The following is a 25,469-nucleotide window of genomic DNA, read 5'->3' as shown; positions in this document are numbered from 1 at the left end:
TCAGCTTCCAAACCCAAGGCTGCCTGACCGCCTAGCCTGGGCTCTCGCCTCAGGCACTGTCTTCACAAAAGGGGTTCGCTTGAGTGTTGAGTGAATTGAGTGCCGTGTGAGTCCCTCCAAGGGGCCTGCCCTGAATCCACACACACGTCCCTTTCAATAGGAAGAAACTTCAGTGTCTTGAAAGGTAAAGAAGGAAAGAAAATACATTTTAATTATATTTTTTGCAGAAGTGGGATTGTATTCTCCTACTTGCTTCATTTCTTTTCTTTTCTTTTTTTTCTATTTGCTTTTTAAAATTCACTTAATGGGGAGTGGCTGTGGATCAATCGATTGGGCTCCCGTCTACCATATGGGAGGCTCTGGGTTCACATCCCAGGGTCTCCTTGTGAAGACAAACTGGCCTTCACCCGCGGAGAGCTGACAGCCTGCAACCGCCGAGAGCTGGCACAGCAAGATGACACAACAAAGGGAGAAGAGCAGACACAGAAGAATGCGCAGTGACTGGACACAGAGAGCAGACAGCAAGCAAGCTGCAAGGTGGGCGGGGTGTAAATTTTTTTTTTAATCTTTAAAAAAAAATTCAATGAACAATTTATCAGGAACATTCCTGCACATCAGTTCATAAAAAATGTACTTAATTCATTTTTCATCTGCATCTCATTTTATAATTTCGAACATAATTGATTTATTAAGCATGTCCCTGTTGAAAGACAATGCGATTGTTTCTGGTTTTGTTTTGTTTTCTTAGTTTTCTTTTGACAGTTGGTATTTTGATTAGTATTTGTCACAGGTTGGGTTCTTGCAAGCTGACGCAGAGACTGAATTCGAGATGCACACTATTGCCTAGGGTTGAATACCTGTGGAAGGAAAGGGGGACAAGCGTGATTGGGCAGAGCGAGAAGTCAAACGGCGGCGGACACGCCACAGAGCTTTGGCCAACCCCACGGCGAGCTCTGGAGCAGGTGCTGCCCCTCGCAGTTGTCTGGCATAGGCTGAAACGTGGAACCTTTATAACCCCGCACGGCTGTTGGTGGAAGCCAGCCATCCCCAAAGGGGCGTGAGGCACTGAGGCAGCTCCCTGCAGCTGACCAAGTCCGCAGTCAGGCTGACAGCTGGAGGCTGCAGATCACAAAGCGCCGAGCTGAGCACCGAGACCTTTTGCAAAGGGGAAACTGGACAGTCTGCCTCGGTGTCTAGATGGGCTTGCAGTGCATTTGCGTATTAGTATGGGGATAATTGACATCTTCCCAAAAAGGACCTGGTTTGTTTCTCCATTCACTCCTATGTGTGTATATTCCTTCATTCAAGACGTACTCAGTGAGTCTACAATGTAGTGAGTCTACTATGTGGCCCTCACTCTCCTAAGTACCAGGCATATGGGAGGGGATAAAACAGACAAGCCCTGCCCTCAAGGAGCTTACATTCTAGCGGGTGACAGATAATAAACAGTAATACATGAGGTATACTATGGTGATGTGCTATGGAGAAAAATGTGGCAGGAAAAGATGCTTAGGGTCAAGTTTTAATAGGGCGTTAAGAAAAGCTTCTCTCTGGGAAGCAGATGTGACTCAAGCGATTTGGCTCCCATCTATCATATGGGAGGTCCCAGGTTCATTTCCTAGGGCCTCCTGGTGAAGGTGAGCTGGCCAGCGCAGAGAGCTGGCGCAAAAAAACAAAAGAGGGAAACGGACTTTGGCCCAGTGGTTAGGGTGTCCGTCTACCATATGGGAGGTCCGCGGTTCAAGCCCCGGGCCTCCTCGACCCGTGTGGAGCTGGCCAGGCGCAATGCTGATGCGCGCAAGGAGTGCCGTGCCACGCAAGGGTGTCCCCCGCGTGGGGGAGCCCCACGCGCAAGGAGTGCGCCCGTGAGGAGAGCCGCCCAGCGTGAAAAGAAAGAGCAGCCTGCCCAGGAATGGCGCCACCCACACTTCCCGTGCCGCTGACGACAACAGAAGTGGACAAAGAAACAAGACGCAGCAAATAGACACCAAGAACAGACAACCAGGGGAGGGGGGGAAATTAAATAAATAAATAAATCTTTAAAAAAAAAAACACAAAAAACAAAAAAACAAAAGAGGGAAATGGACTTGGCCTAATGGTTAGGGCGTCCGTCTACTACATGGGAGGTCTGCGGTTCAAACCCCAGGCCTCCTTGACCCGTGTGGAGCTGGCCCACGCGCAGTGCTGATGTGCGCAAGGAGTGCCCTGCCACGCAGGGTGTCCCCCGCGTAGGGGAGCCCCACGTGCAAGGAGTGCACCCATAAGGAGAGCCACCCAGCGCAAAAGAAAGAGCAGCCTGCCCAGGAATGGCGCCACCCACACTTCCTGTGCCGCTGACGACAACAGAAGTGGACAAAGAAACAAGACGCAGCAAATAGACACAGAGAATAGACAACCGGGGAACGGGGGGGAATTAAATAAAAATAAATAAATCTTTAAAAAAAAAAAAAAAGAGAGACAAAGAGGAGAGGCAATGAGAGACTCAACAAACCAGGGAGTGAGGTGGCTCAAGTGACTGAGTGCCCCTCTCCCACATCAGACATCCCAGGATCAGTTCCTGGTGACTCCTAAAGAGAAGACGAGAAGGGAAAACAAGCAGACGTGGAGAGCACACAGTGAATGGACACAGCAGACAGCAAGCGCAAAAAAACAACAAGGCGTGGGAACAAATTTTTAAAACAAAAGAAAGAAAAGCCTTTCTGGGAAGGTGAGTGAAGGCCTGAAAGGAGGTGAGGAGCAAGTCATGGGGAGCCCTGGGAGGAGGCAGGTTCCAGGCAGAGGGCACCACACACACAAATGCCCTGACGTGGAAGAACGTCTGCTGTGTCCACGGAGGGTCAGTGTGCCAGTCTTGTGAAGGATGTGGTTTTACTCCAAGGCAGAGGGGCTGTCCTTGGAGCAGAGGACCTGACTTGTATGTGAAGTGGAACAGCATGGCTGTTGTGTTGTGCATGTCATTACAGAATCCAGGGAAGGAGCTCTTGCAATATTCCAGGCGAGAGGTGGCGGTGGCATGTGCCCTGAGGTAGGGAGAGAGTATTCCTATTCAGCTGGTAAAGCCGACAGAATTTGCTGATCAATTTGGATGTGGGTTTCACAAAAAGACAGTTCTCCTTCTAGTCTCCAAAATAAATTAAACTTTGACATTTCCCATAAATTGCTGACTCCCTAGGAAATACCTCCTTCTCCCTGACTTTTGCAATGCTGATGCCTAAAGATGTGCCATGAGCTTTCGTGGGTAAGAAAATCATGTTAGAAAAGTGCTGTTTTGCCATCATAACAGGCTGCTAAGAACCTGTCACACTGGTAAGCTTGCAGAAGTCTCCTTTGCACACCTATTGTGTTTCTGATTGGCAAGCCCATCCTTGCGACTTCTTCGCAAGTAACCTTTGTTTCTTTTCTAAATGCTTTTGTCTCCTGAGACTTCTTTCAGACGGGTTCCTTCTGAGCTTCCTTCTGCCACCAACTCTTCCGTGATCCCCTTCCCCTCTCCCAGCGCCTCAGTTGGTCAAGATTTTTTACCTGGTGGGTTGACCCAAAACTTCATTTCCACAGCATCCAAGTCCTGTCTTTATTGAGGTGCCACAGTTTGTCACTGACAGTTATTGGCCATGGGAGCCCGACGTGGCACCCCAGGGAATCTCACGGATTGCAGGCTCAGTCTTCTTTGCCCCCACTGCGAAGCAGCAGAGGAATGTCCCTTGCTGATCAGAGCCAACCACCCAACAAGTAGGAACCCCTCCCGTTCTCTGCCCAGTGGGTCAGTGTTATGAGGAGCCCAAACCGGCCAGGAGTCAGTCTCTGCTTCCAATTGAAAGAACCAAGTCTGTGTTCCCTGGAAAAAGCGTTCTCCCCTTGAACACTAGAACTTCCAGCTTGTGCTGATGGAAAGCAAAATTCCTGAAGTGGATAACTAGGTGCCTATATATATATATATATTTTTTTTTTTTTAGGTACCAGGGGTCAGGAATTGAACCCCAGACCTTGTATGTGGGAAACCAGCACTTAACCACTGAGCCACATTGGCTTCCCTGAGTTGGTTTTATCATTTGCTTTGCTTGTTGTTGGTTTTTTGTTTGTTTGTTTGTTTACCAGGAGGTACTGGGAACCGAACCTGGGACCTCCTATGTGGGAGGTGGGTGCTCAACTGCTTGAGCCACATTTGCTCCCCAATATTTTATTTAGAATTTTTGAATATATTTTCCATATTTATAAGCAAATTGGTCACTAATGTCCTTTTCATGACCTATTTTCACTATGCTTTGGGACTGAGGATATGCTAGCTGCATCAAATAAATTAATGAGAATTCTGTCTTTTTCTATGATCTTGGAGAGTTTAAATAACATAATTTTCTGTTTTTTAATCTCTCAATACAATTGAGCTATGTTGATAGACAACCATTGGTTTGAATCAGTATATATACAAATGATATGAAATTCAAAAGATATACCATGAGAAGTTTTACTTCCTGTTCTTTCCCCCAGCTGCCCATTTTTCTACAGAAGCAACTGTTGTTACCAGTTTCTTGTGTATCCTTCCAGAAATACTCAATAGTCTATGTGTTTGCAATAACACGCACATACCTTAGTATACCTTAGAAATCTTTCCATATCAAAACATATAACTGATTCATTCTTTCACCTGCTGCAATAGTATTCCAGTATCTCTTAGTACCATCATTTATTTACTGGCCCCTCCCCCAGTGATGGACATTTGGATTGTTGTCTAACTTTGGGCATTACAAATATTTCTGAAACAAATATCAATATGAGTCAAACTACTGGAAGAAAATGTACGGAAACATCTTAAAGACCTCATGGTAAGTGGTGGTTTCTTGGATCTTACACCCAAAGCACACGCAACTAAAGAAAAAATAGATAAATGGGACCTCCTCAAAATTAAACATTTTTGCACCCCACAGGATTTTGTCAAAAGAGTGAAAAGGCAGCCAACTCAATGGGAGAAAATACGTGAAATTCACATGCCCGAGGAGGGTTTATTATCCATGACATACAACTCAACAATAAAAAGACAACCCAATTAAAAAACGGCAAAAGAATTGAATAGACACTTGTCCAAAGAAGATACAAATGGCAACAAAACACATGAAAAAATGTTCAACATCACTAATGATTAGGGAAATGCATATAAAAACTACAATGAGGAATCATTTCACTCCTATTAAAATGACCACTATTAAAAAGACAGAACTACAAGTGTTACAGGGATGTGGAGAGATAGGAACACTTATTTACTATTGGTGGGAATGCAGCGTTGTACAGCCACTGTGGAGGACTGTCTGGCAGTTGCTAAGAAGTTGAATATAGACTTGCCACGTGACCCGGCAATACCACTACTGGGTATACAACCAGAAGAACTGAGAGCAGTGACATGAACAGACTTCTGCACACCTATGTTCATAGCACCATTATTCACGATTGCCAAAAGTTGGAAACACCTCAGGTGTCCATCAACAGAAGAATGGATAAATAAATTGTGGTGTATTCACATGATGGAATATTGTACAGCTGTAAGAAGAAATGAAGTTGTAAAGTATATGACAACATGGATGAACCTGGAGGACATTATGTTGAGTGAAGCAAGCCAGGCACAAAAGGACAAATATTGAATGATTGTGTTAGTATGAACTAAATATACTGTGTAAAATATTGAATGATTCCATCTCAGGGTCAGTATCTATTGACCTCTTGCTTGATCTCCTTCCCTTCGTATCCTACTTCCCCATTCCCTTACCCATCTTTCCTAGAACACTTCCCCATGAATCACTAGCATAAGAATTCTCGCCTTAAGGTCTGCTTCTGAAGAACCTAGGACAGGAGTTGTGGACTGTTCTGTTGCTCCTTCCTGTCTTCTCCTTCCTATGCTGATCCTCAAAGATTAGGGCAAGCAGAGGAGAATGAAAGGAAAAGCAGCCCATGTTCTGATGCTATCACGCAGGTCAGGGTACACTTCATGGCACGCATCCAAGCGCTGGCCTTTTTTGGGGTCTATTGGAGGTGCCTGTGAGACCCCGTCCTTCATGAGGGTGATACACTTCAGGGGCTGCCTCTGGACGTCACCACCAGCTCCTGGCCCCGAGCACAGCTGTACACCCGCAGCCTCCTTCCGTCTCACTCTGCCGCGCAGTGCCCTTGGGCAGGGTCCTTCCAGCTCAGCTGAGGGCTGACCTCCACAGAGTCCGCTGGGCTCATGGGTTCTCTGACGTCCTCGCTCTGCCGGACAACCAAGTGCACCTTGATCAACTAACAAATGGGGCAGCGCCAGCCCAGGCTTTCGCTTTCAGCCCTTTTCTGTCAAGAAGCAGGGATGACTCTACTAGTAATATGTCCAGAGGAGCTGGAAACAGTGACGTGAACAGACATTTGCACACCAATCTTCATAGTGGTGTTATTCACAATTGCCAAAAGATGGAAACAACCAAGTATCCATCAACCAATGAATGGATAAACAAAACGTGGTATATACATATGACGGACTACTACGCTGCTGTAAGAAGAAATGAAATTGGGACGCATATGACAATGCTGATGAAACTTGAGGACATTATGCTGAGTGAAATAAGCCAGACACAAAAGGACAAATATTGTAAGGTCTCACTAATAGGAACTAAATACAGAAAATAAACACATGGAGTTAAAACCTAGAGTATAGGGTATTAGGAGATAGGTTGAGGGCTGAGAAGGGCTACTGATGCTTAATGTATGTAAAATTTTCAATTACCTTGACTGTAAAAATGAGGAAATGGATAGAGTTGATGGTAACATGCTATAGTGAGTGTAACTAACACGGCTGGTGTATAAACGGGTTTGTGGCTGAAAGAGTAGTTTAGGACATAAATGCCAAGTCAAAGAAAACTAGAGAATAACCTAGGAACTGAATAACAGTGAATCTGGAGGTGAAACTCTGTGATGAAAGTGAGCGCCTCTGAGTAGATAGACTCTGTAAGGCATGAGGCTGTGTAACAGTGACCCATGTGGTGGAAGATGGACTGTGGTTAACAGTACAGATACAAGAGTGTTCTCTCACGAACTATAGCAAATGAACAATGCTAATACATGGTGTTAATAATGGGTGGTATACAGAAAAAATATACCAGATGTAAGCTATGGGCCATAGTTAGTGGTAATAACCTGATGTTGTTTCATAATCTGTAACAAATATTCTACAACAATGTAAGGTGTTGGTTGTGAGGTAATGTATAAGAATTTTGCACACATGCATGATTGTTGTAAGCTCACAACTTCTCTAATAAAAATATATATATAGGTAAGTAGATTTCACTCAACTGATAGAGCGTCTCCCTAACACATGGGAGGTCCAGGGTTCAAACCCAGGGCCTGCTGACTCATATGGTGAGCTGGCCCACGTGCAGCGCTGATGCGTGCAAGGAGTGCCGTGCCACGCAGGGGTGTCCCCCACGTAGGGGAGCTCCATACACAAGGAGTGTGCCCTGTAAGGAGAGCCACCCCATGCAAAAAAAGCGCAGCCTGCCCAGGAGTGGCGCCGCACACACAGAGAGCTGACGCGGCAAGATGATACAACAAAAAGAGACACAGATTCCCAGTGCCACTGACTAGAATGCAAGCAGACACAGAACACACAGCAAATGGACACAGAGAGCAGACAAAGGGGGTGGGGAGGGAAGGGGAGAGAAATAAATAAAAAATAAATCTTAATAAATACATACATATATATTTTAAAAAGAGTGAATTAGAAATAATATCTGAGCCCTACTGAGGCCTGCAAAGAAAACTTCCTGTTTCAAATCTATCTGTAACCCCAAGTTGGTTGCAACCTCTCACAGGTTTGCAGGTTTGTAGTCTAAACTCATACTACCTGGGGAAGCAGATGTGGCTCAGGCAACTAGGCTCCCGCCTACCACATAGAAGGTCACTGGTTTGGAGCCCAGTGCCTCCTAAAGAAAACAGTAAGCTGGTGTGGTGAGCAGGCACAGCAAGCTGACACAAGAGACACAAGAAGAAAAAACATAATGAGAGACACAACAAAGCAGGGAGCAGAGGTTCCCAGTGCCTCCTAAAGAAGACAGCGAGTTAACAAGGTGATGATGTAACAAGACGTGAGGAGGAAAAACATGAGAGACACAATAAAGCAGGGAGCAGAGATGGCTCAAGCGATTAGGCACCTCCCTCCCATATCAGTGGTCCCAGGTTTGGCTCCCAGTGCCTCCTAAAGAAACAAGGAAGATGAACTGACACGGCAAGTGCAGACAACAAGGGGGTGGGGAGAAATAAATAAATAAATAAAAACTCTTTTAAATAAATGAATGAATGAATGAATGAATGAATGAATTTATACTACCTGGATGGAGCAAAAAGCTTCATGCCTATATCCTTAAATTCTCAACAGCCATATATACGTACAAGCACACAATATTTAGCAGATGTGGAGTTAGGAATTAGGTATTTTAAGGGCTTGGTCATGTGGATTTTTAGAAACTGAAGTTGACTGATAAGATCTTTCATATGACTTTAAAATGACAGTTTTTGGTCTGTTATCTTACTTGATGACATCATTTTCCCAAATATGAGCCCCAGTTGTGTTTAGCCACGGCCTTATTATGACAACTTTCACTCACCTTGCAGATCTCTGTGTACTGTCTAAGCAACGTCACAGAACCACCAGCCGAGAAAGTTGAATAAGGTAGGCACAGCTATAGTGCCTCCCTCTTTAAAAACATAAACTAATTCTCTCTTTGTTTCTCTTCCCTCCTTTTGGTTTGGTCATAATGGCCTTGCTGTCTCCACAGGAAAGAAAGCACAGACTGAAAGCAACGGAACGGCAGGAATAGCCAGAAAATGGAAGAACGGCCTTGTCCACACAAAGGAGGAGGGCAGAGGCTCCCCACGGAGACTGCGGTTAAGATGAAAAAGGCTCTGGGAACGATGGCAACAGCGGACCTGAGATTCCAGCCCGTCCTCCCCTTGCAAAAGCACTTGTTAAAGCCGAGTGTGGAAACTCAACTGTAGAAATCCCACCTCAGAACTCAGGTACACTTTCTACTTCAGTGTGTATGCAGAGGGCAGACGAGAGACACTTTATTTATTTTTCCCTTTTCCTTTTCTTATATTTTTGTTGAATACTTCATGTAGGGGGAAATAATCATACCTCAGAGAGAGAGAATTAACTTGGTGAGCTTTTTACTGCCCTATGATCTGCTTAATACAGAGAATTTTGTGCAGTAGGAACGACGCCCCCACCCCACGCAGTGTAGGGGGCCGTGAGTGGGTGGGAACAGAGCAAAGAGGAAGAGGAAGGATCACTGAGCTGCAGCAAGTCCCCGGATCACTCAGCCTCTCCTCGCTGCTGTCAGTGCAAACGGTGACTGCGGAGCTGCACCTGCATTAAAGTAATGCTAAGAATTTGAAAAAACACAAACAACAGCAACAAAAAAAATTAAGAAGCAGCAGCAGCAGCAGCAGCAGCAGGGATGACTCTATTTCTTCATAATGGCCCCAAAGTCCTGAGGACACATCCAGAGTCTCCCCCAAAATTCTTCTTGCCCCCCTCAAGTCCAGGGCAGTTCAGCAGTGTCTCAGCTTAGCCGCCATCTGGCCAGCAGTGAGCTGCCTGTCGTAGCCCTCGCAGACAACCGGTCGCTACAACTGATGCCCTTGGACCCTGTTATTCGGCTGGTGGGGGGAATCATCTCGCCCCTCCAGGTAGAGAGAAAAAGAGTTGATGCCCTCTCCACACCTAAGAATTCCCTTGAAATTGCTCCTTAAATCTACCCTCTCACACAGCCTGGGAAGGCTGGTGGTTGCTGGTTTTGCCCCCGCTTAGTGAGCCCTGGCTAGATGCCTCTTGCTCTGTGTTTTGAATGTATGGGCACTTGTCAACAATCGTTCTCAGCTGTGGGAATCCAGCCAAATTTCTATGAAAACAGGAAGAGTGTCACTTAACCTATTTCATGTGGTCATGTCACTTTTTCTCAGTTCCTTAATTGGGCTTGCCAAGGTTTTATCTATCATATTAGTCTTCATGAAAATGGGTTTTTATTAAGAAGATGAAAGTCAAACTACGGACTTGGAAAAAATATTTGCAAACCATACATCTAACAAAGGCCTGCTATCTGGAATATATAAACAACTCAAAACTCAACAGTAAGAAAACAGATCATCCAGTTAGAAAATAGCAAAGCAGACATTTTACCAAAGAAGATATACAGATGGAAAATAAGCACATGAAAAGATCCACAGTGTCATTAGCCATCATGGAAATGCAAGTTAGAACCACAACAATATATCACCACACCTATCGGAATGACTAAAATAAAAAATAGTGACAACCACCAAATGAAAGTGAGGATGTGGACAAACTGGATGCCACTGCCAGTGGGAATACAAAATGGTACACTCTCAAAAGAGTTTGGGAGTTTATTCTAAAACTAAACATGCAACTAACGTAAGACCCAACAATTGCACTTTTGGGTGTTTATCTCAGAGAAATGAAAACTCATGTTCACACAAAATCCTGTATATGAATGTTCACAGCAGCTTTACTTGGAATAGCCCAAAACTGAAAACAACTCAGATGTCTTTCCATGGGTGGATGGTTAAACTCTGAGACATTCACACCACAGAATTATACTCTGCAGTAAAAAGGAGTGAACTATTGAAACACACAATAGCTGGGATGGATCTCAAGGGAAGGACGCTGAGTGAAAAAAAGCCAATCCCAAAAGGTTACACACTCTAGGATTTCATTTATACAACATCCTTGGAAAAACACAATTTTAGGAATGGAGAGCAGATTAGTGGCTCCAGAGATTAGGAGCTAGTAGAAAGGGGGGGATGGAAGTGGGTGTAGTTATAAGAGGGCAACACAAGAGATCCTTGTGAGGATGAAAATGTTCTGTGTCTTGAGTTTATCAGTGTCAGTATCCTGGTTTCAATAATGTATGATAGCTTTGCAAGATACTACCATGGGCTGGAGCAGTTTGATATGGTTATGAGTTCCAAAAATAGATATTGGATTATGTTGGTAATCTGGTCTATACCTGAGCGTAATTAAGTTATGACTAGGGCTTTGATTGGGCCACATCATTAGGGCGTTGGGGACAGATAAAAGACATGGCAAAGGACAGTGTTAAGGGTTCTTAATATTGGAGTTTTGATGTTGGAGTTTGAGCTGAAGTCTTAAGCTGGAGCCCTGGGAAGTAAGCACACAGAGGAAAGAGAAGCCAGCCCCAGGAGGAAAGGAACCCTGAGCCTAGGAAGAAGCAAGCCCTGGGAAGAGAGGAATCCTGAGTCCAGAAAGAAGCAAGTCTTGGGAAGAGAGGAACATTGAACCCAGAGAGAAGCAAGACCCTAGAAGAGAGGAACCCAGAAAGCCTGAACCCTCACAGACATCAGCTGCCATCTTGCTCCAACAGGTGAAAATAGACTTTGGTGAGGGAAGTAACCTATGTTTCATGGCCTGGTATCTTTAAGCTCCTACCCCAAATAAATACCCTTTATAAAAACCAACCAATTTCTGGTATTTTGCATCAGCGCCCTTTTGGCTGACTAATACAGGGGGAAATTGGGCAACTATTACATGGGCTCTCTTTAATTATCTCTCCGCATGAGTCTACAATTGTCTAAAGATAAAATGTTTAAAAAATTTTAATGGGTTTTACCTTTATTCATTCTACTAATTTTTATAATCTACTATTTTATCTATCAATTCTCTCCTCCTATTATATTTGGGTATATATTTGGATTTTTCTCAGTTTTCATTTGAATACTTGGCTTGTTGTCAATCTTTAGTTTTTAGCTGTGAAAACATCAAGGCTGTACATTTTCCTGAGCCCAGCTTTAGCTACATCCCTGTTTGGTTTTTTTTAAAGATTTATTTATATGATGTGGACCATTGACCATGAGGTGCAGCAATGCCCAGAGATGTACTCACCAAATGCAACGGATGTGTCATGATGACGGGGTAGAGTGTTGCTGTGGGGGGAGTGGTGGGGTGGGGGCGGTGGGGGTGAATGTGGACCTCATATTTTTTGAATGTAGTATTTTTTAAAAAATGAATTAAAAAGAATATCTGGAGTATATGGGTAATGCCCGACAACTAACAAAATAATGATTGACAGCACCTTTCCTGGTAAACAGAGAGTATGTACACCTTCCCAGCAAGACAGTTCCATCCATCTGCCCAATGGGAATCAGGCACCCTCTCAAATGATAGCAATGTGAACGTCGCCATGCCCAAATTCTCAAAACTGTATAATGAAAACATATAAGGGGAAATATAACTATGGACCAATGTAAATGTATAATTATTCTAGTAATGGAAGAACATAAAACATTGATATAAAATATTTTGTCACCAGAGGTTCTGAGAGGAGGGAGAAAAATAAGTTGAACATGGGGCATTTTTGGAACATTGGAATTGCTCTGCATAATATTGCTAAAATGTTTACAGGCCATTATACATTTGGTCAAAATCCATAAAATTGCGTGGTGCAAAATGAAAAACTTAATGTAAACTATTGATCATGGTTACTAGCAATGCTTAAAAGTTTGTTTATCAATTGTAACAAATGTATTATAATCATATAAGATGTTAATGGGGAAAATGTGAGAGTGGGAAGGGAGAGGCATTTGGGAATCCAGTATATTTTTTGTTACTTTTCTGTAACCTAAAATCTGTTTGAAAATAAAGTAAAAAAAATAAAGAAGACACAGGGGAAACATTCTGAAGACATTTTTAAAAAAAAGATTTATTTGTTTATTTATTTATTTATCTCCCCCCCCCCCCTTGTCTGTTCTCAGTGTCTACTGTGTCATCTTTGTCCGCTTCTGTTGCTGTCAGCGGCAGGGGAATCTGTGTTTCTTTTCATTGCATCATCTTGCTGTGTCAGCTCTGCGTGTGTGCCGCACCATTCCTGGGCAGGCTGCACTTTCTTTGGCGCTGGGCGGCTCTCCTTACGGGCGCACTCCTTGCGCATGGGGCTCCCCTACGCGGGGGACACCGCTGCGTGGCAGGGCACTCCTTGCGCGCATCAGCACTGTGCATGGGCCAGCTCCACACGGGTCAAGGAGGCCCGGGGTTTGAACCGGTAGACGGATGCCCTAACCACTGGGCCAAGTCTGCTGCCCTCCCTATGTTTTTTTTTTATTATCTTTTTTTTAAAGATACATAGATCACACAAAATGTTACATTAAAAAATGTAAGAGGGGAGCGGGGAGCAAGGACACGCCCTGCAGCCTTTCACCCTGGCTGCAGCCCCAGAGGCGCCCCAGCCCCGCCTGGCCCGGTGGAGCGGGTCGCCGCCCACCTACTGAGCCCCAGCGGGACCGCCCTGGCCGCCCCCCGCAGCTCCGGCGACGTGGTGGGCAGCCTGGCGCAGCCCCAGCCGTCGCCCGCGCCCCGGCCCTGCCAAGCGCCGCTGGCGGGACGAGCCCGCGGCCCTGCGCGCAGGCCGCCGCCCTCCTGGAAGGCCCCGCAGGCCCCTCCGAGGGCGCGCTCGCGGTGGCGGTGCTCGCGTGGCGGTGCTGGCGGCGGGCGGGGCCCTGCAGCGGCCCCTGGGACGCCCACCTGCTGCTGGAGCCCGCGCGCGGCGGTGCCGCCAGTGGCCCGCGGAGACCACACCCTCTTCCCGTCCCCGAGGGCCTCCTGGGCTCCGGCGACGAGGCCCCGGGCGGAGAGGGCGACCTGGCCGTGGGCCGTGAACCCGGCTCTGTCCAGGGCGCTCCCGAGCAGGACGTCGTGGTCGAGCAGGGGTTCTTCTGCGTCCCAGGGGACGAGACGGCCGAGGGAGACGCGGACACGGAGGGAGACGCGGACACGGAGGAAGAGAGGACTCGGAGGGCGACGAGGACTCAGAGGGAGACGTGGACACGGAGGGAGACGAGGACACGGAGGGAGACGTGGACACGGAGGAAGACGAGGACTCGGAGGACGACGAGGACTCCGAAGACCTGGCGCCCTGGGTGGACCCTGCAGCCGGCTCAGGCTCTGCTTCCCCCCACCCCAGCCCCTGCTCGCAGGGCCCCGCCCCAGAGCCCTCTCCTTGGGCCCCCACTCCTAGCAGGGGGAGACGCCCGCCTCGCCCCTCCTTCACCCAGGACGCCCACCTTCTGAGGCCCTTCCCCACCTCCCCACTCCAGCCTTTGCCTCCCTCTCTTGCCCAGGCCCCCAGGGGCGTCCTCAGCGCCCAGCCCGGCCTCCGTGCAAGGCCCGCAGACGCCTGTTTCAAGAATGAACCGCCGCGCACCCTGCCTTGCCACCCTGCTGGTGACAACGAGAGGGTCTTCCCATAGCGCTGCATGTGCACTGCGCAACCTACAAGGGCCTCCAAACGTGAAGAGAAGGCACTTTTTTTTTTTTTTTTGGATGCAGGATGCATTGCATAATTTTGGATCAGTGGCAGACTAGAATATCAGCAAGATAGATAACCGTGGCAAAAGCTTGCGACCTGATACACAGTGTACCTTCCAGCCTTGGTATTGCTGTTTCGTTTTGCTTCAGACCTCAGTTCAGCACTTTTCCCTTTAAAAATGCACCCATTCCCCAGCACCCTATGACTGCATCCTTCCCTCCCCGCCTTCCCCCCCCCCCCCCCCCAATTAAAATTACCGAATTTCTTATATTAGGTGGGTTTGGCTCTAGTCTCAGTGCTAACTGATGAGGAACTTCTCACCATGGCCCTTTCGGCCGCCTATCCCCTTTTTGGGGATCTATCAAATAGTTTCGTGTGAACGGATGTGTGTAGGATACAAAAGAAACACAGAACTGGACTAATGATCATGCCCTCCCCTCTTTTTTTAATGAGTAGATTAGCAAATGGTTAAACAATGTTGTTGAACTGTGGGGTTTTCCCCAAAGAACCAGCTCTTTTTTCATTAATTTCTTGTTTAAATGTAATTCTCCCATTCTGGAAAAGTTTATAATTCTAAGATTCACTGTTTTTTATAGTTCTAAATTCTGTACATGGTTACTGGTATATAGAAATAATTTGTTTCTTGCGTTTCTCTGGTCTCCAGCAATATTGCTGAATTTCTTAATTCTTAATTCTGAAGGTTCTCTCAGTTGGTTGATAGAGACAAGAACAATATCTCCAAAAAATGAGAGGCTTCTTTGGCAAGCCTCTTACCATCTTTTTCCTTAATTTCTTGTGTTGACTTTAACTTCAAGTTCAGGGTTGAACAGTATGGTTGGTAGGGCATTCCTATCTTATGCCATGTGTTAATGAAGAAGACTTCTAAATTTTACCCTAGAGTAGAGTATGATCTTTGCTGTACATGACTGGTAGATAACCCTTAACCTATTGAAGTTATTTTCCAATCTTTCTGATCATGAATAAATGTTGAAGTTTCATTTTGTTTCTGCCTATAACTTTAGCAAATTATTTTAAATGTTAATAGGTAATTATTTGTGTGGATATATAAAATAGCTTCATGGGGCCTTCCAGTCAAAGATACAGGAAGCTGGCAGGAGAGCACATGGGACAGGCTTGGGGCCTTGGGGGTTTACCGACTGGGTTCCCTTCTAAGGACCTGGGAAGCACAGAGTGGAAAGACTAAGGCAGCCAGTACAGCTCACTTTAAGGTTTTCAATGTTAACTTTTAATATGCTGTTTCTCTACACACTGAGATGACTTTCTGCATTTTTTAAAAAGTCTGTGTAGTATTTTATGTTGATAGAACTTGTAATGATGAATCATCTTTGCATTTCTGCTATTCCACACTATTTTGTACAATTCTAATTCCACCTGGGTTATTCATGGTATGGTATGGTTTGGTTTGGAAAGCAGCTACTTACATATCACTCATAATTTTAAAATTTCATTATTTCGCCAGGTTTGCTTTGTATTTTTTATTAAAAAAAAATAAAATATGATTGTTAAAAAAAAAAAATGTAAGAGGTTCCCATAAATCCGACTCCCCACCCCACCCCACTCTTCCCACATCAACAACCTCTTTCATCATTGTGGCACATTCATTGCATTTGATGAATACATTTTGGAGCACTGCTACACAGCATGGATTATAGTTTACATTACAGTTTATACTCTCTCCCAGCCCATTCAGTGGGTTATGGCAGGATATATAATGTCCTGCATTTGTCCCTGCAATATCATTCAGGACAACTCCAAGTCCCCAAAATGCCCCCATATCACAACTCTTCTTCCCTCTCCCTGCCCTCAGTAACTCCCGTGGCCACTGTCTCCACATCAATGATAGTTTCTTCCATTGCTAGAGTCACAGTAATTCCACAGCAGAATGCCACTAAGTCCACTCTAATCCATATTTTATTCCTCCATCCTGAGGACCCTGGGATGATGGCGATATCCACTCTGCCTCTAAATCGAGAGGGCACTTAGGCCATTAGGCTGATGGATGGGATCCTCCTGATTGCAGCTGTAGACTCGCTTGGTTCCCTGGTGTAGTACTATGCTATTTAATTCTTTTCTAGATAATTTTCATTTTGATCCATGGTAATAGGGGAAAGTATTTCTTCATTTACAAAGAGCTAAGATATTTTGGTCCTTTTTAAATTACTTGTATATAATTTTGGTTGCATTATAATAGGAGAATGTGGCTTAAAATATTCTCTTTTTTGGTGGAGTGCTGTGGCAACATTAATTTAAAATTATTGTATAAACAACTAATGGGTTTAGGTTTTTTTTACTGCTATGATAGCTATGGGCTCCCCCCACAATTCATCTTTTAGAGGCAATTTTACTCTATCAAATATTCTGTTTACAAGCATAGAACGTGCTTAAGTTTACATCCCCCTCCTAAGTCATTCCAATAACCCAAAAGGACAAAAAATCTTATTTATTGTAATTTTTACTCTTTACTTTTAATATAATAAGTTAAAAGTTATATTTTCAATTCAGAATATGGCCAAAAAGAGTAAGTTCAAAGTGTGAACCTAAAACCTAAGGTATGGCGAAAAATATTGCCCTTTGCTGTCATTGTTGCTTGGCAGACCCGAGATTCCTGAGTTTTTCCATAAGAACCTTCCGGGAAACTGAGCAGGGAGGAAGGCAGCACCTGAACACAGCCAGCAGATTGCAAGCAAGTAGCAGCAAACAACCCGGCATCCTCTCCAAAAGACAACCACCTGGCTCTCAGCGGGGCCTCTGACCTCATCTCCTTCACTGTCCCAAATTTCAAAAGCCCAGTGAGACCAAAAGGTGGACACAACCCAGGTGTTGATCAACCGATAAACGGGTAAGTGAAATGTAGTATATAAATACAAGGGGATATTACTCACCCGTAAAAAGCAACAAAGTTCTGATGCATGCTACATGGATGAACCTCGAAAACAGGCTAAGGGAAGGAAGCACCAAAAGTTCCCATCGTATGATTCCACTGATACGAAAGATCCAGAATAGGTAAATCCACAGCGACAGAAAACGAATAGGTGTTTGCTAGGTGCTGTGGGGAAAGGAGGGGACTGGCTCCTAGGGGGTACAGGGCCTTCTTCTGGGGCAATGACAAGCTCTGGAACTACCAGAGGTGGTGGCCGACCACCACTGTGAAGAGAAGTGGTGGCACTGACTTGTACACCTTAAAATGGTCGATTTTATGTTATGTGGATTTCACCTCAGTTAAACAGAAAGAGAGGGGTAGAAAGGGGAAAGAGAAAGAGGAAGGAAGGAAGGGAAGGAGGGAGGGAGGCCCAGGGAGAACTTCCATTATAAAGAATGAAGAAAGGCCCACACCAAGGGACGTCACTGGGATTTTCAGACACCAGCGTAAAGAGAACATCTTAAAGAGGGGGAGAAGATCCCATGCAAGGGATCAAGCCTAACAACGGGATCAGAATTTTCATTTGCACATTGGAAGCTTGAAAGAAAAAAAATGGAGTGAGGCCTCCAAAATGCTGTTGGGAAATTACTTTCCACCTAGAGTTCTATATTCCCACAACTCTTCAACCAATCTATCAAAACCATGTCCCTCCCATACACACATTATTTATTTATTTCTCTCCCATTCCCACCCGCCACCCCCAGTTGTCTGCTCTCTGTGTCCATTCACTGTGTGTTCTTCTGTGTCCGCTTGAATTCTTGTCAGCGGCACCCAGAATCTGTGTCTCTTTTTGTTGAGTCATCTTGCTGCGTCAGCTCTCCGTGTGTGCAATGCCACTCCTGGGCTGGTTGCACTTTTTCGTGTGGGGTGGCTCTCCTTACGGGGCGCACTCCTGTGGGGCTCCCCTATGTGGGGACACCCCTGCGTGGCGAGGCAATCCTTGCGCACATCAGCACTGCGCATAGGCCAGCTCCACACGGGTCAAGGAGGCCCTGGGTTTGAACCCTGGACCTCCCATATGGCAGGCAGACGTTCTATCAGGTGAGCCAAACCCACTTCCTCATACACACATTTTAGGGGTGCTTCTGGAGGAGATGCTTCAACAAACAAGGCAATAAACCAAGAAAGGAGAAAGAATAGATACAGGGAACAAAGGATCCAACCCAGGAGAAAGAGAAAGGTCTAGGCAGACCTAGAGGTGGGCCTTTCCTGGGGCAGCGAGGACAGAGGCGGGGGAGGGGAGCGGCAGGGCAGGGAAGGTGCGGCGGGTCCAGAAGCGCAGTCCCGGGCAGCTAACAGAGCTGCAGCTGCAAGGCCCCTCCTGGGCACGCCCCCTAATAAGGCCCTGCGGGTCCCAGCGACATCTTCTCATGCTCATAAGTACCAGAATCAGTTAAGATCATTGTTTAACTGTCTCTTTCCGCTTCAGTTTTCCCTCCTTCTCACTTCCCTGTGGGTCAGGAGGCATTTTTTCAACCCAACTAAAAAATTAGTTTGGTTTGAATTGAGAGGGACATACATGTTGCGATCACATCAGTGTTTCCTAAATTTCACCAAGCCCAGCACGGAAAGATTTCCAGGGGTTCTCCGGCTACCCCCTGTGCAGACTCAGCTGGCAGGTAACACAAAAGTGCGACATGAACTTGACCTAAAGCCCCTGACACCAGTAATGGAGAAGAAACAACACTAGAGGAAAAATGGAATTATCTTTCTCTTCTCTCTACGAAAAATGACTTTACAAAATCTTTGTCAAATGAAGAAACAAACAAAGGGTATGCTGCAAAAAAAAAAAGGGGGGGGAGTATTTTCAAGTGTTGGAAAGTTAAAATAATTTATCATTCTCTGGATTTTGGAATGTTTAAGTGCTTTAGGTCTTTGAACTTTGTGATTCTTTTAAAAATTTAAATAAATATTAACTTTTATGCCTAATTTTGTATATTTTTTCCTGAAAATCACCCTCCACCCCCAAACTGGGGATGTGTCAGGCCCCATAAAACTTGGATTCAGCCCTTTAGCTCTAGGAAAAAAGTGAAACAGAAAGATTATCTGACCAGTTTGCCTACATGGAAAATTATATCATCAGCTTTTTTACAGTCAAGGAAGATTTAGCAATAGGTTCAAAGAATATGCAGCAAAATGTAAAATGTAGCAATTAACTTCAGAAGAAAAAGTGTTGTGCAAGAAAGGAAATTAATCCGATTATACTAGTTAGCTCAGCAGTGACATTTATACAGCTGTAACTAATAAAAAATCTGAACTAGGATTTAAATAAAACAGTTGTAGACAAATCTGGAAGATTTTTATCTCATCTACATAATAGGAAGCAGCTAAAATGTCTATAATTGATAAAGAGAGAGTTTTTCATTATTCAGAAATATGAATATCAGCACTAGAAGAAACAACTAGAATGCTGAAAGGGTTTCTTAGGGAGACAGGAGTGGCTAAAGGGAGTGATCAGGTGACTGTTTCTAACCCTGGAAGACTTTAAATTGCATGTATTATTATTTTCAAAAACAATTTTTAAATTTAAGGACGGTCGTGTACATTTCAAAGAAGTCCTAGAAAATTTTGCAACTGAAAATTGGAAAACCTTGACTCAGCCCAAGCTTACAAGCAAAAATTGCTTGAAATATTCTGTAGAAAAACAAACAAAAGCGGCAACTATTTGTCCAGCATGGAGCTCTCCAGCTGCCAGGGTCAGCAAGGTAGAGCCTGTCAAACAATGACATAAATGAGAACAATGTCCGCCAGACTGTACAGTTGTTTGTGTGTGTGTTAAAGGAAGTTACATAATGAGATACAGTATTGCAATGTGTACACCCAGGACCCCCAGCATAGAGCCAATTCTGGGGAGAAGTGGGAGGGCAAGGGATGGACTGTAGCCCTGTGTGTGTGCATCCACATGTACTATTTATATTACTTTTTTTTTTAGGAGGTACTGGGGTTAGAACCGGGAACCTTGTTGAGCAGGTGCTCAACCACTTAAGCCATGTCCACTCCCAATATATATTACTTTTGTAATTTGAAGAATTTAATTGCTTAAAGATTCCTTGGAGGTCACTTTTAGAATGATCTTGGAAGGTGAAGTTTACTCCTTGTGGAAACTGTTGGTGACACCCTACGTTGGGTCAAAAGGAGGCAGCCCCGCTGAAAACAGTGGCAAGGCCTCTTGGCCAACCCTCCTTCTCTTAAACATTTTTCTCTGGCCTTGCTAAGAGGAACTTTGCCAGCCCTGTCCACAGTTTCCAGGCAGAGAGCGGTGCAGGGTTGTTTCCCGCAGCCTCAACTGGAGGTGAGCCCTGCTTCCTTCAGGACCCCCACAGACTCGGGGGACCCTCCAGCCCCAGCCTCACCCACTGAGCACTTTTGCTCAAGCCTCTTCCCTCCCCTTCCTGGCCGATTTCCCCCCCCCGGGACTGGAGGTCAAGGAGCAGCTGTGTGGGACTAAAACCTTGTCTCTTCCAGAGCCTCCCTCTCCCATCTGCTTTGCCCCTACATTTCCCAGTTCCAAATAACCAGGCCAGGCAGAGTTTCAAGAATTCGTTTCATCTTTCCCTCCCACGCTGAGGAGGCTGCAAATGGTCATAGTGACAACGCGCTGTGGAAGGAGGCAGGGGTCTGCCTCGCCAGGGTCTGGGACTCTTCAGCACCCCCTTTCTATCCTTCCTGGACTCCTCCCCCTTCCCCTGACCCTACTTTTCTTCCTCTGTTCAAAATCCCAGTGGAGAAGCTGGGGCCGGGGCCTCTAGGCCGTCGTGTTCCGCCTGGTCTCGCACACCCAGCGGTGCACCTGCTGGCAGAAGTCCTCGCTCCAGCGGCCGTCGGGGCGCAGGACGGCGCAGTCTTCGCTCCCGCCCAGCTCGTGCCCGCGCCCGTCGTCCCGCTGAGACGTAGCCCAGTTGCTAAGGAGCAGGACCGAGCTCAGGCTCTGGCACAGCCACCCCAGACCCACCAGCACCCCCACCCCACCCCGGAAGCGCCGCCTCGCAGGGATTCCGGGAGCGGAAGCTGCAGCCTGGGAGGCTGGGAGGCTGGGGCGGACGGGGATGGTCCCCGAGGGCCTGCAGTGGGACAAAAGGCCGGGTGGCTGTCCCGGGGGCAAACCAACCACTGACCTGTAGCTGTTCCTATAGTCTGTTCCATCCACCCACTTCCAGGAGCCATCTCTGCCCGTGAGCCCCATCCAGGTCTGAAAGGGGGTCGTATGTTGTAGAACGAATTTCTGGGTACACAGGAAGGAGAGAAGTCTCAGGTCCTGCTCTCTTACCCTCCTTGCCCGCAGGCATGCAGCAGCGCCCCCCTCAGCCTTCACCAGCCAGGCGTGCCCCCACGAAGCTTCAACCCCCGAAAGGACTAGTTCCTTATTTGTTCTTTTGTAACCGTAGCTATGGTTTAGTGAACCACCACTGTGGGCTAGACCTTCAGCAAAGTGCTTTGCAAGGATTATCTCGTTTAATCTTCCTAAATCCCTCGGAACCGAAAGCAAGAAAAACTCTCAATTTACAAGCAAGGTAAGGAACTCGGGGTTGTCAGCCCCAGTCCTTAAGCCAGTGACCACGGCCCGGACCCACTGGACACACTACCCAGGGCTGCATTATGACCTGCCCACGCGGGGCCCGAAAGTCAGTGCTGAAAATAGGAGGATGCCCTGGGCGTAAAGGACAGCCCCGTGGCCAGCTGGCAAGCACCGAGGCGGAAGTGGTCATGCACAATGCTCCTCCAAGTGGCTTTCTCTTACAGGTAGGGATGACTGTCCCTGGGGATTTAGGACCCAGGGTCTGGGAGAGCAGAAGGGAAAGGTGTGGTCACCTGATTTCTCAGAGGAAAGAAAGGAGTGGGTTGACCAACATGTGCACCTAGCAATTCCCTTTGAGATACAAACGTTAAGGGTTTGTCTCTGGAGGAAAATTGCCTGATTTTGTACATTCTCCCCAGAGATAAAACTAAGATGTAGTTAGTCACCTCATCTAAGGGCTGCCCTGGATTCTAGAATCCTGCAAATAGTACAATGTTCTGCTCATTAAGAGGCAGCCCTAAGAGGAAGAGTCAGTGGAGTTGGAGAGAAAGCAGGTGGAGAATGATGCCCTATCTGAGGCTACCTGCTGCCCCAGTGCCCTCTTCCCGTCATCGAAGAGGCTGAATAACGGAACAAAGAATATAAATCATCAATATCCAGCCCTCCATGTTGAAAACTGAGAGAAAGAAGGACAATATAATAAGTAAAGAAATCAAAGAGAATAATTTGAGCTTTATTTTAAAAACAACAACAACAAGAAAAAACCAGCAATTCAGCAGAAAACCAAGTCTAAGATGTGGGAGATGGACTTAGAAAAGGACCCCCAATGCAGAAGGAAAAGGAGGAAGATGAAAGTAGATAGCAAGAAGATGGTGGCTATGGAGGGCAAACCACGGAGACACATTTGGATGATGTGCTCCAGTGGAAAAGAGAACAAATGGACAATAAAAATATTCAAAACGGGGAGCAGATGTAGCTCAGTGGTTGAGCTCCTGTTTCCCATGTACAAGGTCCTGGTTCAATCCCCAGTACCTCCTAAAAAAAAAACATCAAAAGTTATGGCATAAGAAAATCTTCTAAAATGTTAGATGCACTCATTTTTCATATTAAAAGGTCTCTACTGGTCTCAGAAAAAAAAAACTGACAGAAAATGAACATCACCAATATATACCTGGATGAGGATAATGAAATTCAAAGATAGAAAAGGCCTTGATTATTCAGGCAACCCACTTAAGGAACCCAGGAGAGAAAAGAACTAGGCATGTAAGAAGAATAAGTATGCTGGTTTCTGCATTTTTCACATGGGAATTTATATAAACTCTTTTACATTTTGAAGTTGATAAATTTCAGCCCATCCTTAAAAGTCATAAAAGTAATCAACTAGTATAGTTTAAAAACAAACTCATCTATTCTAAAATACCAAGAGGAGGAATCAAAAAGAATACATCTCAAATAGTAAATGAGAGAAAACAAAAGCATATAAAACAGAAAAGAAGACAGAATTAAGATCAAGTAAATCAGTCCTCGTTGACCAAGATGGCAGCATAAGATGTTCTAGAGCACTGTTTCCCCAGACAATCTTTGAACAACTAGCAAAAACTAGCAAAGCCAACTTCCTCAATACTCCATAAAACAGTTAAAGGGTTGCAGTAACTGGGTAACTGCTAAATCATGAAAATACAGCTCTTAAGACAGTAGGAGAAACTTGCGTTGTCCTTGCTGGCCCCTCCACCAATGCCCCCCAAGCACGGTGTGGCGCCAGCTTGCACTCCCCTGTGGACCCTGGTTCTGTTCTAGAGGGAGTAGAGTAAGCCTGTGTGCATTCTGAGGTTGCTATATGTCCATGCCAATCTATCCTTCTAGACAGATCAATAAGGACATAGTAGACTTGACCAATACTGTAAGCCAACTAGACTAAACAGACATATATAGAACACGTTACCCCAAAGCAGCAGCATATACGTTATTCTTTAGTGTATGTGGATCATTCTCTAAGATAGACCATATGTTAGGTCACAAAACAAGTCTTCATAAATTCAAAAATATTAAAACCATACAGTTTTGGTGATGAATGCACAACATTGTGATTACACTAAAAGTCATTGATTATACATTTTGGATGGATCATATTGTGTGTGAATATATCTCAATAAAACTGATTAAAATTTTTTACAAAACCATACAATGTATCTTCTCTGAACACATTGGAATGAAGCTAGAAATCAATAAGAAAGGGAGAAATGGAAAGTTAACAAATATGTGGAAATTAAACAACACATAGTAGACAACCAATGAGTCAAGGAAGAAATTACAAGGGAAATTAGGAAATATCTTGAGATGAATGAAGATGAAAACAATGTATCAAAACTTATAGGATGCAATGAAGGCGGTGTGGAGGGGGAATTTATAGCTCTAAATGCCTACATTACAAAAGAAGAAAAATCTCAAATCAGAGACCTAACCTCAAAACTGAAAGATCAGGAGCAGATGTGGCTCACGTGGTTGAGTGCCTGCCTCCCACAAGGGAGGTCCTAGGTTCGGTTGTCAGTGCCTCCTGAAAAAACAAAAACAAACAACAAGCAAAACACATGAAAAAGCCAAATCAGGGTAGACGATGTGGCTCAGTGGATGACTGCCAGCTTCCCACATACAAGGTTCTGGTTCAGACTAAACCCAAAGCAAGCAAAAGAAAGAAAATAACAAAGATTAGAGTGGAGATTAAAAAAATAGCGAATAAAAAAAAATCCAGATACCAAAGAAAGTTCCTGACATGTAGTAGGTATACATTTGTTGAGTGAATAAATCCTTCTGTCATGGAGATTAAAAACAACAACAGTACAGAGAATTAACAAAACCAAGAGTTGTTTCTTTGAAAAGTTCAATAAAATTGACTAGACTGACAAAGAAAGAAAAAAGTAATTAAAATAAAAAATAAAAGGGGGAACAGTACTATAAAACTCACAGAAATAAAAAGTATTATAACAGGATGACATGAACAAATGTATACAAGCAAATTAGAGAACCTAGATGCAATGAGGACAAATTCTTAGAAACACACAGACTACTTAAACTGAGTCAAAAAATAGATCTCAACAGACTAATAACATTAAAGAGATTGAATCAGTAATTGGAAAAAACGACAACAACATATGGCTTCAGTGGTAAATTTTACCAAACAGAGCAAGAATGAACACCAATCCTGCTCAAACTCTTCCAAAAAACTGAAGAGGAAGGAAGAATCCCTAACTCATTCCATGAGATAAACATATTGTGAATATATCCAAAAGCACATTAAAAGAATTATACACCATGATCACGTGGGATTTATCCCAAATATGCAAGGGTGGTTCACAATCAATGTAACACACCATATTAAAGAACAAAGGGGAAAATAAAAACTTGATTATCTCAATTGATGTGGAAAAGACATTTGGCAAAATCCAGTACCCTTTCTTGATAAAAGCATTTAGAAAACTAAGAATGGAAAGAAACTATCTTATCAGGGTAAATGGTGTATATGAAAAACCCACAGCTAACATTATACTCAATGATGAAAGATGGAAAGCTTTCCCTCTAAGTTCAGGAAGAAGACAAAGATGCTCACTATCGCCACTGTTACTCAACATTGAACTGGAAGTTCTAGCCAAAGCAATTAGGCTAC

At 44.9% G+C, this 25,469-nt stretch overlaps 1 protein-coding gene and 1 pseudogene across 1 annotated transcript in view; one reads left to right on the top strand and one right to left on the bottom strand.

The window, feature by feature from the left end:
• The first annotated feature begins 8,925 nt into the window (after positions 1-8,925).
• On the top strand, positions 8,926-14,234 carry LOC101435969 (proline-rich protein 23C-like; annotated as a pseudogene).
• Positions 14,235-20,822: 6,588 nt separating this feature from the next.
• LOC101440997 (asialoglycoprotein receptor 2) overlaps positions 20,823-25,469 on the bottom strand; it is a 32,828-nt gene continuing 28,181 nt past the window's right edge. Inside the window, exons 7-8 of the mRNA XM_004475240.4 lie at positions 21,408-21,514; positions 20,823-21,194 (exon numbers count right to left, since the gene is read on the bottom strand). Coding sequence (XP_004475297.2) covers positions 21,038-21,194; positions 21,408-21,514 — 264 coding nt within the window. The 3' untranslated portion in view covers positions 20,823-21,037. The remainder of the gene's footprint in view (positions 21,195-21,407; positions 21,515-25,469) is intronic.

Source organism: Dasypus novemcinctus, chromosome 21 (genome assembly GCF_030445035.2).
Source record: "Dasypus novemcinctus isolate mDasNov1 chromosome 21, mDasNov1.1.hap2, whole genome shotgun sequence".
Taxonomy (NCBI): Eukaryota; Metazoa; Chordata; class Mammalia; order Cingulata; family Dasypodidae; genus Dasypus; species Dasypus novemcinctus.
Note: the sequence above shows the minus strand (reverse complement) of the source record. Positions and strands in the feature narration are given on the sequence as shown.